Source organism: Sceloporus occidentalis, unplaced genomic scaffold, assembly GCF_023333645.1.
Source record: "Sceloporus occidentalis isolate IW3139 unplaced genomic scaffold, rSceOcc1.0.p SCAF_1, whole genome shotgun sequence".
Taxonomy (NCBI): domain Eukaryota; kingdom Metazoa; phylum Chordata; class Lepidosauria; order Squamata; family Phrynosomatidae; genus Sceloporus; species Sceloporus occidentalis.
The window spans coordinates 83,825,982-83,840,921 of record NW_028316981.1 but is presented as its reverse complement, the minus strand read 5'-3'; the positions used below and the strand labels follow the sequence as shown (position 1 = coordinate 83,840,921).

The 14,940-nt window shown below is 39.4% G+C and overlaps 1 protein-coding gene across 1 annotated transcript in view; it reads right to left on the bottom strand.

Annotated features, from left to right (window-relative positions):
- The window catches only part of ADAM19 (ADAM metallopeptidase domain 19), an 84,314-nt gene extending 70,571 nt beyond the window's left edge, over positions 1-13,743 (bottom strand). Inside the window, exons 1-2 of the mRNA XM_089501272.1 lie at positions 13,668-13,743; positions 6,121-6,191 (exon numbers count right to left, since the gene is read on the bottom strand). Coding sequence (XP_089357398.1) covers positions 6,121-6,191; positions 13,668-13,727 — 131 coding nt within the window. The 5' untranslated portion in view covers positions 13,728-13,743. The remainder of the gene's footprint in view (positions 1-6,120; positions 6,192-13,667) is intronic.
- Positions 13,744-14,940: the final 1,197 nt, after the last annotated feature.

Below are 14,940 nucleotides of genomic sequence, written 5' to 3'. Positions count from 1 at the left end.
TCTCAGAGATGTGTGGTAGTGGTAGAGGATTCCCTGGTGACCTGAGAGGTGTGCTCAGGAGGGCTTTAAACTGAGTTATGTGGGGGAGGGAGACAGTAGTCTGGAAGTGGAGAAAATAGTCAAACTGCCATATAGGGAACAAGGCAAATAGTGCAAGGACCCAACAGTGGGAGACAAAAAAAAACTTGCACAGGCAGCAAGTAAAGGGAATACATTGTCTTAAATGTCTCTCTGCTAATACACAGAGCATGGGAAATAAAGAAGATGACCTTGAACTCTTAAAACAGTAAAGCAAATATAATAAGCATCACTGAACCTGGCGGGGTGAGTCTCATGTTTGGAATTTATTAACATTATTGTTTTATTATTTTATTTATTTCTCATCTTTCTCCCAATATAGGGACTCAAAGCAGTAAGAGAGATATACAACAATTTAAGAGTAATAAACCAAACATGAAAGGAATAGCATTATATGTCAAGAATATTTAAATCTATAAAGAGATCCATGACTTAAATCCTGGAAATCAGGTTGAGAGCATCTGGATTAAAATTTAGGGGGACAGAAACAGCAGTGATGTCAGACTGAGGACTTGGATGATGATTTCCTGGAGCACATGACCAAGCATTCATAAGGAAGACATGTAGTAGTAATGAGGATTTCAACTATTCAGATATTTGTTTGAAGTCAAACTCTGCCAAGAATATAAGGTCCAACTAATTCCTGATTTGCCTTGCAGACAATTTCATTGTTCAGAAGGTGGAAGAGGCATTAAGGAGATCAGCTATTTTAACTGTTCCTAACCAGAAATAGTCAGGTTAATGGGGTGGAAGAGGGAGGATCCTCAGATGGAAGTGACTATGTTCTTCTTGAGTATATTTTACAGTGGGAAGCCAAGCATAGTCAGATACACATTCTAAACTTTAGGAAGCTGATATTTTTATATTTTTCCGTATCTGGAGCCAGGCATGTTTTAAGAGGTCGTCATGACCTTTGGAATGTTGGGACATTTTTCCATGGGAAAAGCCCATTGACCCAAAGACATGTGAAGGACCCAGGTAATACCAAGATAAAGGTTAAATGGGTCCGTTGGTCACGTCATCCTCTCTCCACACTTTCTGCATATGCTCTTGCAGTGGAGACAACTGCATGGTTGAGTAAAACTATACCTCCTATCTATCCCCTACTATGTTCCCAGCCAACTTCTCTATTCATTTGTTTTTGTTGTCCTAGATCCAACCACTGTTTTATTAATCCAGAGTTAGGACCATCTCCTGAAATTACCCTTTTTGTCAGTTCTGTGAGAAAGAACTCAAACTCTTTGTACTTCATGTTAAGTACCCTTTGAGAGCACCAAACAGGATATAAATGTCCAACACACACATGGTCACTCTGCACATACAGCTGCCTCCTATAAGAGCTCTGTGTAACTGTCCAGAGCCTCCTCTTTTTGTATTACCCTCAGGCACCATCTGAGCCACACCCTGCTTTCCATGGATTCCTCTTTAGGACTGGTAAATATCACCTTCTTTACAACACTAAGCTTCCATTATCCAATTTTAAATACCTTCCTTTCAGTTAGCCTTGTATATCTGAGATTGATTTTTTTTTTACTGTGTGTCTGTGTGCTCTCTAAATAATTATATTTCTTTTTAAAAAAAACCTTCTTTATTCACCAAACCTGGAGTCCTCCCGCAGTTAATATTAGTATATATAGGTGAAAATTTTCCCTTGGGTTACCCAATCTCTCACAGACCTCCTCTGAATTAAACAATTCCCCCAACATTTAAGAAGACAAGTCTCTCCACCTGATTGGGTAACAAGGGCCAGATGAACTACATCCAAGAGTACTGAAAGGACTTTAAGTAATCTCAGAATCACTAGCAATAATCTTTGAGAATTCCTGAAGAACAGAAGAAATTTCAGCAGACTGGAGGAGGGCAAATGGTGTTCCCTTCTTCTAAGGGGCGGGGAGGGGGGCAGTGAAGACCCAAACAATTATTGACATCAATGCCAACAAAGATTCTAGAGCAGATCAGTAAACAGACAATCTGTAAGCACTTAGAAAGGAATGCTGGGATCACTAAAAGTCAATATGGGTTTGTCAAAAACAAGTCATATGAGACTTACCTTATTGCTCCTTTTTGATAGAGTTAAAAACTTGGCAGATTAAATTAATGCTATGTATCTTGATTTCAGTAAGGCCTTTGAAAAGGCCCCCCATGATGTTCTTTCAAACAAGCTAGTAAAATGTGACCTAGACAATGGTACTGTAAGGTTGATCTATAATCGGTTGCTCACTAATGGCTCCTCTTCAAAGGCACACAGCCCACCTAGTCATAGTTTTCCCCATCTGAGTAGGATCTATTGTAATTCTGTTTCAATTATTTTTTTTAAAAAAAGTCTAATTTTGCATCTGCATATAGATAATATATACCCCCAAAAATAACATATATCCCAAGGATTGAGTTCATAAGGAAAAAGTAGTTTGCATTTAATTAATTTGACAGGAGGAAAGGAGAAAAAAGGGCAGAAAAGCACCTTTCCTAAAGTTTGTGCCCTTTTTCATTAATTACTTTTGCCAACGTGACCATATGTGTACCAGTTTTTAACCAGTTTCATACAAATTGGTGTCCTCTGGCTCAGGATAACCATACAATCCTTTTCTTGTTTTGTTTTTTTAAACTTATGTGATATAAAATGTTAAGTCTTTAACAGTGGGGCTACAAGACTTTCTGTTATTACCGCAATAAGATACTATTCTAGAAATTATAAAATTGGATACATGACCTTCCCTTCTTTTTTTTCTTTTTTTGATTGGAGTGCTACCCATCAGGTGAAGAACAACTATTATATATCATTTCAAACACTATAAAACTTAGATAAAATAACAGCATTATTCCTACAGGTATAAAGATATATGATTTGGAAACTTACCGTAATAAAAATTAGTTCAAATAATAGAGGTATTCCTACTGGTATTAGATATATATGTTTTAGGAACTTAACAGTATAAAGATGAAGGATTGCATTTATTATATACTTTATCAAACAAAAATCAGGAATCCAGTTCATTTGATCCTGCATTCCCTTACACAGTTGAATGTCAGTGTGAGCCTGTCTGAATGAATGGGGGGCCCACTGGGGAAACAAACACAATATATGTGTTCCGTTTTGTAAGTTGAGAGCAGGCCTCAGATGAAAATAGCATAGCACAGTTCCCAGGAGGCACCTGGAGGAGGTTATGTCATAATACTCAGAGTTAATCGACAGCTAATGTTTTGCTCAGGACTCTGTTTCTGCCAGTCTGTTGTGCCATTAATAGGCTTACCTTGTTTTGTAGTTCTGCACAATCAAAAATGCTGCAGGAAATGTAAGCATAAATGGTACTATTTACAGTAGGATGCAGACCCAAAGCAACTCAAGGGGACAGATTTAGGACTTTTCTTGATAAAGGCTCTGATCTAAAGCTAGTTCTGACTTTGTAACATGGAAGTCTTAAATGCATTTACCACTGCTCCATCACTTTCCAAATCCAATGGTGACGAAATGTATTTCATTAGAGTCAGAATGTAAGTTGGATTCCTTTGAGGTCAACAAAATTTGCCTTAGTTCCAAGGAAACAAATATTTTATTTCCAATGCAAGTAGCGAGTATAGTTGCTTTTCTCACTATACATACATCAGTCCCTCAAGACATTCTTACACTGCCAAAAGGAGATACAATGTTATATGGCATGTTATACAATATGGGACCACATGGAGCCCTGTGGGAATTAGCGCTTGCATAAACTGTGCAGTTTCTATTACTCTCCTATGATGATATTTGGGAATCATTTCAGATGTCTTAATTCCAATCCTGAACTTCCTGTGCAAACCTTCCTTTCACTGGAATCAAACAGAGCAAACTTATTTTACAAACCATTCATCAGTACTACTTTCTGTGCACTTTAATCAGTTGCTGTCTTCTGCTCCAGAACTGCCTGTTGCTGATTATCATCCTTTGATCAAAGCAAAGTAACAATATACTTCAAGTTTTGAAATCAAAGTCCTTCTGATAGGCATGGTACTGCATTGGGTACAATTATGAGATGCTAAAGAAGTATGCCATCTGTTGATTTGTTAGAAATGGAGAAACAAATTCTTAAACAGTGGTCTAGGTAGCTATGAGCAAAACCACGGAAATTTTTTTAAGTATATAGCTCTACTCATAGAATGTATAGATTTCAAGAAATCAACCCTAACTTGACAGCATTTCTCTTCTTTCTTCTGCTCTTCTTCCCACAATAATTTGGGAAGTGAGTTTTACAGGTTTCACTCAATATCTCATTGTTATTTGAAGGACAAGGTATGATAAGATGATACCTTGAGATGCCAGTGACTCATAGCAACAAGGGGCTCATAAGAAGTAGAATCTGTGAATCATGCTTTCTCCATTACTAAATGACCAAAAAAAGAAAAAAAAATAGATTCAACATTTTATCTTCCTTTGTCAGTGTCAAACTATATATTAGACTGAGAGCCTTGTCACATGGAAAAGCCAAAATAGAGTGGGAGAGTGGCAGCTTTCTTCATGCCTCTTAGCATGCCATCGTTGGTTCTCTTCCTGAGGGATACAGTCATAAATCATAGAATCATAAAACTGTAGAATTAGAAGAGACCACAAGGGCCATCCAGTCCAACCCCCTGCCATGCAGGAACTCTCAATCAAAGCATCCCCAACAGATGGCCATCCAGCTTCTGCTTAAAGACTTCCAAGGAGAGAGATTCCACCACTCTCCGAGGGAGTGTGTTCCACTGTCAAACAGCCCTTACTGTCAGGACGTTCCTCCTAATGTTGAGATGGAATCTCTTTTCCTGTAGCTTGCAACCATTGTTCTGGGTCCTGTTCTCTGGAGCAACAGAAAATAAGCTTGCTCCCTCCTCAATATAACATCCCTTCAAATATTTAAACAGGGCATATAAAGGGCATCAGTGGGAGGGACTCTAATATGAGCCCATGACTTTATGAATTGTCCACACAGACAGAGTTGCCATAGGGAGCTGGTTAGCTAAATGTTTGTTAAATGCATATATATACTCATGAAAGATCAACTGCTACCTGCTGTAAAGCAAAGACCAAGTGTCATGTTGGGTGTATTCTTAATATCATTACCACCTGATTACCAATGCTTAGATATTCAGTCCTTTGTTCTAATTATTCTACTGCAATTATTCCAAGGGGGGGATGCTTAACTACATGCATTAATGCTCACATTTCTCACAGAATTTACTGTTTCTGACCTGACCAGTTTTGACAGTATTTTGATACTAGTATTTCATCAAGGATCTAGCCCATGACAATTTCAGTCTCTTCCACAGGATGTCTAACATGTCCATACCAGAGAAAAACACTAATTCATGTCCATGTGAAACGTTATGTATTCCCTTTCCTCCTACCCCTTTTTTGATGATGATCAGTTCCATCTGAGGGTGTTTTATAAGAAAGAAAGTAATTTTATAAGTAATATTTTTAAAAATTTGGGGCATGAAATAAAGTTTATGTACATTGAGCCAGTGGTGTCCCCACAAGGGGTGACATCTGGAGTGGGTGGGACTTCCAGCCCTGGACTTCCAGTGGGGGTTCTGGAAATCTGTGGCTGGAAGGACGTCTGTGAGGGCTGCAGCCATGCTCCCACATGCCAGAGCCACACCGCACACCAATGAGCAGCATCCACGCAGGCCCAGGGAGTGCCAGCGTGGGCCCTGGGAGCACTCATGTGGCCTGAGGTGCACTTGGCAGTGTGGACCTGGGTGGCACTGGCACAGTACCAGCATAGCTTGAGGCGCTCCCACAGAGGGGTGGAGCAGTGCCCGGGGGGTGAAGAAGCACCCATGGGAGGCAGGGAGGTGGCTGGGTGTCATCGCCCTTCTGGGGTGTCACCCACTGAGGCCTGCACCCACACACTCCGTGACACTACTTCTGATGGCATTGAGCCATCAGAAAGCAAAGGTGTCACAATCTCAGCCATCCATGTGGGCAATTCTGGATTTTGGAATACTTTGGATTTCTGACTAAGGGATACTCAGCATGTACACATATACCTTTTCTTATCTTACAAAATTTCAAGATAGCTTACTTACGTGTTCTTCTCAACATCTAAGATGAAGTTTCTTCCTTCTGCTGTTATAATGACTTCTGCTCTGGGAGGATGCTGCAAATAGCAAAGAATGTTTTGTTATACATACACATACACACAAATACACATACATGGCAGATTTAACAATCATATCTTGGCTGATGAAACTGGGATATGAATAAATATTGTGCTCACAGACATAAGCCTTTTGCTTATTAAACTTTGATGCAGAAGTGAACCAGAAAACTTCCATTAATGATATTTGCTTGCCCCATGTGAACCAAGATAATAGTTAACCCTCAGATTCACAGTAAGCGGCTTCAAGCTATGGCTTCATACAGTGTCTTTGATTCATATCCCTACCAGTTAATGATAGCTTTGAGGCAGAGCTAAAGTAACAAACTTTAGTAAAGGGATGACTTCCTGCAAGGGCTGGTCTAAGGCATTTTGCTGCCTGAGGCAGAAAAGCTATTAGCATTCCACTCAGTTCAGGGTCTCTATTGCCCATAGGCAGTCAAGTTGTTTGGGCACAGGAGACAAAATTTCTCAAACACCTCTCAAAATGCAATGACAACACATTAACTAATGAACAACTTTCTGCTAATGGCAGTTGATTGATCCTGTGTTGTTGGGGTGGTGAATCAGGGACATAGCCAAGTTGGGGGGGGGGGTCCATGGGGTCCAGACCCCCCCCCCTTCTGTTAGATACAATGAATGGTGTGTGCCACCCCACCACCGCACCCAAGCCCCATTATAATGGTGGTACTTAGTCTGGACCCCCCTTCCCCCATCCACCTCTGCTTGCTACTCTTTCCTGACTCCTAAACTCCGCTACCTAAGGCAGATGCTATAACCTTTCCTAATGGTAAGGTTAGCCCTGATTTTGATTTGTTTGTTTATTTGCTGCCATAAAGGTAATTCCCCCAAAGCCTTTTCATACCAAAGCTTATTAACAAAACTAAGGCTGCACCTGCACTGCAGAAATAATGCAGTTTGGCACTGCTTTAACTTCCATGGCTCAATGCTATGGAATACTAGGATGTGTAGTTTGTTGTGACAGAGAAGGGTGAATATTTCACAAAATTACAAATCCCACAATTCAAAAGCATTGAGCCATTGCAGTTAAAGCAGTATCAAACTACATTATTTCTGCAGTGCAGATACAGCCTGAGATAGGATCAGGCAGATGTGGATGCTGCATAGCTTAGCAAACATCTATTCACTAACAACAAACAGACACAAGAGTTTGTGTATTTTGGTGATTCCAAAGCCATAATCTGCAGAACGATTGCAGCCCAATAATATGCATTTTACTTAGATGGAAATTCTTTATAGCTCAACAGGACCCATGCAAGTATATACTGTATTGCATATTTATTGGTCCACAGTGTGGCCACAATATAAATAAGGGGAGACAATACCAAACATGCAGAAGGCTAAAAAAGAAATTTTGCAAGTTAGTATCACTTCAGTGAATTAAGGGAAGATATTAAGATCCCATACTTTTTACAGCAATACATGGAAATTAAATATAAGTGACTCATATAAACCACAGCCTTTTCTTACAATACACTAATGTATGGACCAATTGAAGTTACTAGGAAATATGATTTGAAGAAGAAAAGAACAGTCATTTCACTACAGCTACGGATATTGACTCAGAAGGGGGGAGTAGGACCAAAAGAATAATTTTGTTGTTGTAGTGTAAGAAACTACCAACTAATGTTTGGCAACTGTTAACTAACAGGCCAATTAAGGAGGAAGAAACATGTAAATTGGTATATACCGGACACATAACAAATCATTTTCCCATTTCCTTGCCACTGCCAACACATTTGAGACATAAATAGCATAACTGGCAATTAACAAAAAACAAAATGAATAATTGAAATTCTCACTAATCGCCCCCCCCCCCCAAATGGAAAACAAAATGAGTAATTTTGATTCCCAGTAACACTTACTTAATAACCACAAATTGCACCAACCTAAGATGGATGCTGTTATCTTCAACATGGGGCAACAAGATCCATCTTCTTCAATGGGTTCTTCCATTGAAGCTGCACTATTTTGGTGACTCCCTTCTACTCAGATGGTTGGAGCAATTAATATGATAAGGAACATCATCTTCATAAGGTGTTAACAGACCCACATGGTCCTTCAGATTGCACACAGCAGGTACTTTTCTTTCCTGATCTATTTTCAAAGGATTCCATCTTCTCGGTGTCAATCATTTAGTAATTCATCTGAGAAGTGGAATTGGGGAGAGCACTTCATGAACCTAGACCCAAACATCAGTGTGTACAGAGGCTCTCAGGGTGGCAGATAGTACAAATTTGTAATATGTGTCCCACCCCACACAATAAATTACATTAGGCATGAAAGAAAACAATTTTAATTCTGAGACTACATTTTCTATCTTTCTGAAATTACACCATGGCCCATGCTAAGGCTTTCCTACTGCACTTTTACTTACTCCAACTTCCAAAGGTTTTGTTTAATATAAGATCCCGCCACAAAAAGAGTCCCACAATGTTTGCTGTCTGTTTTGATTGGTTAAACAATCAACACTTGTTATCACACATTCAGTGGAAAGAGAAAAGGGACAGTTACATGGTTCCTGATGTTTTTAACCCACCTTTTCTTAGATCTACATAAAAATTGCTGTACTTAGGCCTTTTGCTTCCCTTTTTCCTTTTGTTGTCACTCCTTTGAGGAAGATAATCAGATTTTTGTTCCCTTTCTCTGGCTGGCAATCATCAAAACCTGAATGATGGGTACCAGCCTACGCCCATCTATAACAGATAGCTTTAGGAGTTCCTGTAACCATGTCTATTTCATTTTATTTAAAAATTTCCTTTCTTATCCTTGGATGGATTTCCTAAGACAGTAAACACAACTTTCCCTTTACTTTTACAAGAAGGATATAGAATAATTACAGTATGCCTGCCACCCTTATATCCACAGGATTGTTATTGTGGTTTCACTTACTCACGTCTGAAAAAATATGTTCTCTCTAGGCATTTTCTAGGTCTTCCAACAAAATTCTATGGTATGCTCCTGACAGAAGTTGACCATAGATTCATACTGGAGGATCTAGAAATGCCCAGAGAGGTGTTTTCTCCAGGAATTTCTATTTCCTCTAATGCCACTATATGGTCAACTTCCTCTGAAAGTCATTCAGTTCAATAGGATTTGCTGTTATCCATGTTTCCACAGTAAGTCCAGGAATGTATCCCCCATAGATACACGGGTCACACCGTACTCCTCTTTTTTAAAAACAAACAAACCATGAGCTCCTTTAGGTTTCTCCATTTTTGGCTGTTTTATTTGCATTTATGGCAATATATTGAGTACGCATGTTTTCTGAGGAAACATTTGTGTGTGCGTGCGTGCATGCGTGTGTATGCACCTTCAAGTCACCAGTCAACTTGTGGTGCCCCCAAATATGTTCATAGGGGGTTTTTTTTTAAAGGCAAGGAATACTCAGAAGTGTATTTGCCAGTACCTTCCTCTGAAATATTGCCTATAACATCTGGTATCCATTGGTGGTCTTCCATTCAAGTACTAACCAGGACTGACCCCTGCTTAGTTTCCAAGATCAGATGGGATCTGGTGCCTTTAAATCTGTAGCATTAGCTGTCATAGTCCCATGGATCAATGTTTCTGATTATTACACTGTTTTGCCCTCCTATCCCTCTCTTCTGTCTATGCAGAAGGACTTCTGGGATTGATAGTTCTTGTCAAAGCACTGTTATATGGGGAAATAGCAAGCATTCATTGAAATGTGAACACACACTCTCTTCATTCTAGGTGGCTGGGGCAAAAACTCAGGGCTCATCCAGACTGACAATTTGTGCTGATTCATGTCATGTAACACTTCTTGCCACTTTTCCATCCAAATGCAGAAAGGTGGCATATTTCAGTTCACTTGTGGGCATTTTGTTTGTGACATGGGCTATATTAGATGTGGGTGTGACCAGCTCCTTCACACCCCATCCCAAATGTGTCTTCAGAAACATGGCATTCCTCACATGGTCTTCTCTTTCTCCCCCATGGGTTCCTTACAATTTACATTTGTCCTCACTATAGAAGTATAGTGGCAAAGTGGTAAACCGTAATGGTGCTATGCCTGTATTTGTTTCCTGGCAGCAATATTACTCTAGTGCTCCAAGGAAACAAACTTTGCAATATAGAATTTATAGTTTACTACTATGTCTCTACTGTTTATACACACAATTGGGAAGCACTAGGGAAAAACAGAAGGAGACCACATGATGATTGAAAAGTGGAAACACATTTGGAGCCAAAATGGGGAAGAGGCAGATGGACAGATATACAGTTGGCCTTCCATACCCAAGGATTCTGTATCCACAGATTCAAGCATCCATGGCTTGAAAGTGTATTTTTTTAAAAAATTCCAAAAAGCAAGCCTTGATTTTGCTATTCATTTTACAACTTCATTGTATATAATGTGACTTGAGCATCCACTGATTTTGGTTACCCCAGCGGGTCCTGGAACAAAACCCAGAGGATATCAAGGGCCCACTGTTCTGATACCCCCCATAGTAGTTTACAGAATTATCACTTATGTTCTAGAGGTATTTTTAAAATGAAAAAAAAACTCTTTATGGCAAGAAAGGGCATCTCTCTGGGCCTTTACTGGTCAAGAGGAGAAATAAAATGGGGTCATGAGAGAGGCTGAAAAAACATTGCCTGTAGCTGCTTTGACATCAAGGTTTGAAATCTTTGGTCACATTTATTCCAGTCCTGATGGCTCCCCAATTATCTTTCCATTTGCCACAATAACTCAATTTCTTGTCAGCAGTCAGCAAAATGGCTATGGACTGCAGCACTTGCCCATTTTCTCCACAACCCAGAAAGACTACAAAGTTCCTTCTTTCTCTTTTTCTTTGTTTGTCCCTCATACAAATGTAACTAATTTAAAATGGAGCATGAAAATCAGGTTGTGGGTGGAGCATGAAAAAATACCTACAGCCCATGTTACATGCACGGAAGGCATCACCGCAAAACAAAATAAAACGAACCATACCAATAGGTGCCCCTGTGGATTTTGAATTCAAGGTGTTCCAGACTGTACTAAGACAGGACAAAGTACTGCCTTTAGTTAAGGAGTATAAATTTGCAGCAACTAGCAAGAAGTATACATTGAAATTAGGATGGGGCAAGAGAAACATTGAAATAAAAGTGGTAAATTCGGCAAGGAAATCTACCCCTTCCTGACACATCTGGTCAGTCTGGATGAGCCTTCACACCATGGGGAGTTGCTATTCAGATCTAACACTACTTCTGACTGGCTCCATCAAATCTTGTGAGATGCCACATCCTTAGTAGGATGTACAATTTGGACTCATTTCCCCTTTTGTGGTAATGGAATTGCAATTTGAGCACTAGTGGAGTTTGCTCTGCCTGTAACTCCTCAAGAGACAGGTTCAGTTCCTACTTTGACAGTCCCCTTGTTGGGCAATCTTCTTAACCACTCTGCGACCAAGAACAAAAATATGAAATAGTGTTACTTTATGTTACACAAAGTTTGCCACATCTTTCAAGAGCATATTGTATCATCACACAGCCAAGAAATGGGGGGAAACCCTGTACTTGCTTTGATTAGAATTGATCTGCTGCACATAAAGTGACCACCTACACATCATCAAAATAGAGGATCTGTGTCATCAAAATGAGGACAAAAGAGGGTGCAGATCCATATGAAACTAGCATATGTTAATTTACATGTATCTATGCAAATTTAGGAATAAACTATTATTATTATTTTAAAAAATGTCATAGCATACTATATGAACTGTATGCCGATCTGCTTAGTTTGCTGTCAAGGTGCTAACCAACTGCTTTAAAACTCCTGCACTCTCTTCCTATGGTTGCTTAACATTAGCTGAACTTGGAATAGTCCTTTAAATAGTCCTCTTTATTCCCTGTAAAATAGGACACTTGGCTGCCCTACCTTCACACTTGTCTGTACTTCCACCCCAGCAAAACAGAGAAAAATGACAACAACTGAATTGTCTCTTCGGACATTTCTGCTACACATTTGTACCATTTCTTTTCCTTTAGGAAATATCTTTTCAGAGATTGGAGAAACTCCCAATGTTGGACTGAGGCCCAGGGCAGATGGAAGACTGACAGAATTATTGAACATTTCCAGCCATGCATTTCAAACAGTCAAATTTCTGTACATACAAAAGCATCCCAACACTACAGAGAAATGGAAAGAATTAACAAAAGCTAGGCTCCCCACAGAGATAGCTGGCAACTATTGCCACAGCTGTAGGTTTTCTAGATGCAGCAACCTCAAGAACTGCTGTTTCCTCATGCTACTCATTTCTACAGTAATGTATATTTATGTGATTACAATTGCCACAAGAGTGGATACTCTCAGTATGAAAACAATGTGACCTGCTCCCAATTTGTTTGTCAAATAGCACAATTTACTTTAAGAATCAGTAATCTTTGGCTCCCTAAATGTATTGGGCCACAACTCCTATAATCCTGCATCACTGATCATGCTAGGACTCAACCAATCTCAAAGTAAGACTCAAACAAATGCTAAGGTTTGAGCCCATTTTGGCGCTGGACACACAAACACTGGAAGCTAAGGCTGCTAAGACCTCCAGTCTAATGACAACTGGGGGCTGCATATTTCCTAACCCAAGTGTGGAGTGTTTGAAGCATATCACACAATCTGTCTCAACACTTACTTATCTTCAAAAAATAAATGATAGTGGCCTACCTTGCAGGTCAGAATGAATGCAAATGAAGAATTCTTATAAAGTTTTCCTAAAGCTATCATAAAACCTTTATTTCATATCAAAAGCACTGTTTCATCAAAGGCTCCAAATGAGAACAAGTAGCTACCATTGTGTTAAGCTGTTCCACAAATGACCACAGCTAAATTTAGGGCAGGAGAAGGAGGCACCAAGAACAATCACACAGAAGAAGTTTCTAAAACACAAAAGACCATCTGGTTCTAAAACACACACAAACACACACTCACACAACCACCAATACTTCTTAGTTTGTGTTGTGTGCCTTCATGTAGTTTCCAACTTATGAATACCCTGAGACAAACCTTTCACAGGGTTTTCTTGGTGAGACTTATTGACCTGTATCACCTAAAGCTGCATGTTGTACTTGCGCCAGATCCACATCACAAAATGTGATAGGTTTCTGGGACCATCAACAGATACACAGGAAGTAATGTTTAGAATCAAGTCAGTTTTCAATTAAGGCTCTTCTAAAAGCACTGCAAAAAGAAAAAAAAGACCAGAACATTGAAATTCCAAGCTGGGTTCCTTCTTTAGCTTTAATGTTCCTGCCAGATGTCAATTCAAAAGGACGCAGAACATCATTACATACACCAGTCTTGTTTTGACGAGGGATGCAAATGGGTTTATGGCCATCACTGTACTCAGACAAGACAAATTTTAGAGGTACTTCTCAGCCAGTGAATAACTGATAAATTATGCCGACCAACAATCAGATCTGGAGGACCTTATGAGGGAAGGACAAGTACCTTACCTTATTTTTGCCAGAGCTTCCATATGCTCTCCACTGAGGTATAATGATTTCATGGTGCATCTGGATGTTGACTACCTCCCTCTTCCCTGTGGAAACACAAGCAAACTCTTCAAAGCCCTGACATGAACTTTTGAAAGGTCATCACAGAAATGCAGCACAAAGTGAAACAACATCTGGTCCATTTAGTTATTCATACCTTTTTAGTGCACCCCCCCCCCCCACAACACTTTTTCTCTGCCAGTCAGCATCATCCTTTATGTAATTCTCTGGTGCAGCTCAAAATTTAACTCATGAAAAATTTAACTCATGAAAACGCATGTCACCTGGAAAAAATAGCTGATAACACACAAACAAAAAAAAGGTTACAGCAGTGATCCAGATTCTTTTCCATAACCCCAAACCTTAATTAAACATTTTTTATTTCTCTTTTCTCTAAAAAAAAAAAAAAAAAGATGCTCCCTACAGATTCTACTGTTACTTTCTATATCAAAGGTGGAAGGAGTATGACCTGGGACCCCCCAAGGCCATTTTGAGATCTTCAATGAGTCTCAACACTTCAAAAATAGGAGGATTTGGATCTTAAAAAAAAAAAAACAACCTGTGCCAACTAGGTGGTTTGGGGCCAATTTGACTATGTCCTCATGCTTTTTAAGGACCAGATATATTTTTTTTTCCAGACAAGAAATAAAACAGAAACATAATTTGACTTTTTGTTTGTTTGTTTGAAAAAAAACAGTTTAACATCATGGGAGGATAAAAAATCATGGTGCCATTACTCCTCCCAGGGCCTACCAGTACCTTTTTTTGGTTTAAATGTTTTTTTAAGTAAATAGTCCCCATGATCCTTAAGGGGCATAGCAAGAACTCTCCAAGATCCCATAGATAGTAGACAAATGTAGCCCTCGCAGCTACCTGATGTTGCCCACCCCACTGTAATACTACTACTACTACTATTTATTTATTTATTTATTTATTTATTTATAGCCCACCCATTCATGGAGAATCAGGGTGGGTTACAACAGTAAAAGAATACATCACTATAGAGCATACACTGGGATCCAAAATAGAGGCAATCACTCCAGAACCTGAGGGTTCCTTTCCTGCCTAGTTGTGTATTATTTATAGTTGTTGTTGTTGTTGTTATTGGCATCTTGTTCAGCCTATATAAAAGACACTTTCCAACCCTATAAATAAGGGGCATCCCTTTTATAATAAGTGCCATCTGACAACCCTAGTGGCTATGCCAGAAAATATGCAATATGACATTCTTAGC